The 2,187-nt window shown below is 32.6% G+C and overlaps 1 protein-coding gene across 1 annotated transcript; it reads left to right on the top strand.

The window, feature by feature from the left end:
- LOC104725302 (F-box protein SNE-like) lies at positions 924-1,832 on the top strand. The gene has a single exon (XM_010443935.2). The coding sequence runs from the start codon at positions 1,072-1,074 to the stop codon at positions 1,543-1,545; it is 474 nt and encodes a 157-aa protein (XP_010442237.1). The 5' UTR covers positions 924-1,071; the 3' UTR covers positions 1,546-1,832.

Genomic DNA, 2,187 nt, shown 5'->3' with positions numbered 1-2,187 from the left:
TTTTTTTTTTTTTTTTTTTCCTGTGCACCATTCTCTTTTAAATTCTTTTTTTTTCCCTTTCAGTTACTCCCATGTGTACCAATACAAACCGTATAATATTTCGTATATTTCCAAAACACATAAAAACTTTGAACATTCATTTTGTTGGTGAATCTAGAAAAACTGATTCAAATCAATATCATTAGTCATTACATATATTGACTCCAATAGCTAGAATTTATTTGATGTGTTTTGTTGTTTATCAATAAGCTTTGCTTGTGAGTTTTCTATTTTTATTTTATTAAAGCTTTTTTTTNACTGCATAAAATAAATAATAAAAAAATATAAAAATAATCTAAAAGTTACTTAAAAATTGAAAGCATTTTATATTATAAAACAAAGAAAAACCTCTAAAACATTCTATATTATGAAACATTCTATATTATGAAACGGAGGGAGTATTAGATTTCAATTTTATAACAGAGTTGCATTCAAAATAAATAAATAAAAACTTAACTCTTTCCTAAATAGTTCTCAGTTAGTTGGATACTTGGATGTAAACATTCTTTTCTCTCCACTTTTAAAAAAAAAATTTCAAAATTAATAATAGCACAAAATGATCAAAATAGCATGTTAAATTTGATTTGATTGACTCTAAGCATATATATGTGAATTACTATAATTATATGATTCATTCCAATCAATAATTGAATATGAATAGTTTGATACCCGTATTAAGTAATTCCATTGGTCATACTAGGATTTAAAAGACATGTAAAGATTAGTGAAGCAAAACAAAACAAAAACAAATAGTTATATGTTATACCAATAGCTTTTGAAACAAAAAGACAACAACAAGTAATGATACAGACTAAGGTTTTATATAAAAGGAACAAGAACCACCCAACCAACATTATATTTTTATTCTATTATCAGATTGAAATATAAACATCACTCCTCTCCCTGCCTCTCTCACTCACACACAATATATACACATATAAATATTTCTATGTGCCCGTGTGATATTAACAGCTGTATCAATCTTCTCTCTTTGAAAACACACAGATCTCTATCTATCTCTCTTGCTTTACCATGTCGGAGAAACGTATAGGCATGGTGGAGAAAAGTAACAACAAGAGACAAAGAGTGGCACAAGATCGTCCCGAATTCAGTATCAACGACCATCACGACGTTCTTGTGGAAATCCTTCGGCGACTAGACGGTCCATCTCTCTGTTCAGCCGCATGTGTGTGCCGTCTTTGGTCGGCCGTGGCTCGTAACGACTCTATATGGGAAGAGCTCTGTTTCCAACAAGTGTCACCACGACCGTCTTTGTCCCTTCGATCCGTAGTGTCGGCCCTCGGCGGCTATAGATGTCTCTACTTCCTGTGTATCCATCCTGTCCTCGCACGGCTCCCTAAGTTCCTATGGACACGAGACCAGCTTCAGCTCTCACTATCTCTTTACTGTGTCCATTACTACGAACGTCTCTACGTCGGCGCGTGGATTGGAGACGCGCCACCTTCATCACTCATGTTCCTTCGGAAGCCTGTTAACGTCGTCTGAACCGGTACCGGAACCAGAATGGTCCGTTATTTATTTTTTCCTCACGATTAATAAATTATTATTAGTTCCCAAGATTTGTATTCTTTTATCAGATTATTTTTTTATTCCGACTTTTACGGTTACGAAATTTCGATTTCTTCATTTTTCATTACAAGATTTTTATTAATAAACGTGATCTTTTTTTTTCCTCCCATGCTAGTAAGAAACTGCCAACGTGTAGCTGTTTTGTCTCATCTACTTTTTTTTCTTTATATCTAGTCTTAGCATCATTATTTTCGTTGATTATGCCATATGAGTGTTTTTTTTTTGGGGGGGTTAACGTAAAGATATACTAAAGAAGAAGTTTTAGCAAAAAAAAAAGTAGAAGAAGTTATTGACACCTTTTTTTGTGTGGAGAGGAGACATTATAAAATGCAAGATAAAGTGATATTCTAATCAAATTTTCATTTTAGAAAACTTGTTTGTTTGTATCTTTCATATGCGATTAGTACCAATGATAAGATGATTTTATGGTTGTGAGGTTTCATTAACGAAAACAAATTTAAGTTACACGAACATCCTAGAAAGTCACTGTATGGTTAACCAAAAATCCTAGAAAGTATTTTTGTAGGAAAACCAGTGTAGTTGTGATGGAACCTACAT

This window comes from Camelina sativa, chromosome 11, assembly GCF_000633955.1.
Source record: "Camelina sativa cultivar DH55 chromosome 11, Cs, whole genome shotgun sequence".
NCBI classification, from domain to species: Eukaryota; Viridiplantae; Streptophyta; class Magnoliopsida; order Brassicales; family Brassicaceae; genus Camelina; species Camelina sativa.
This window is presented reverse-complemented; position numbering and strand designations above follow the sequence as displayed.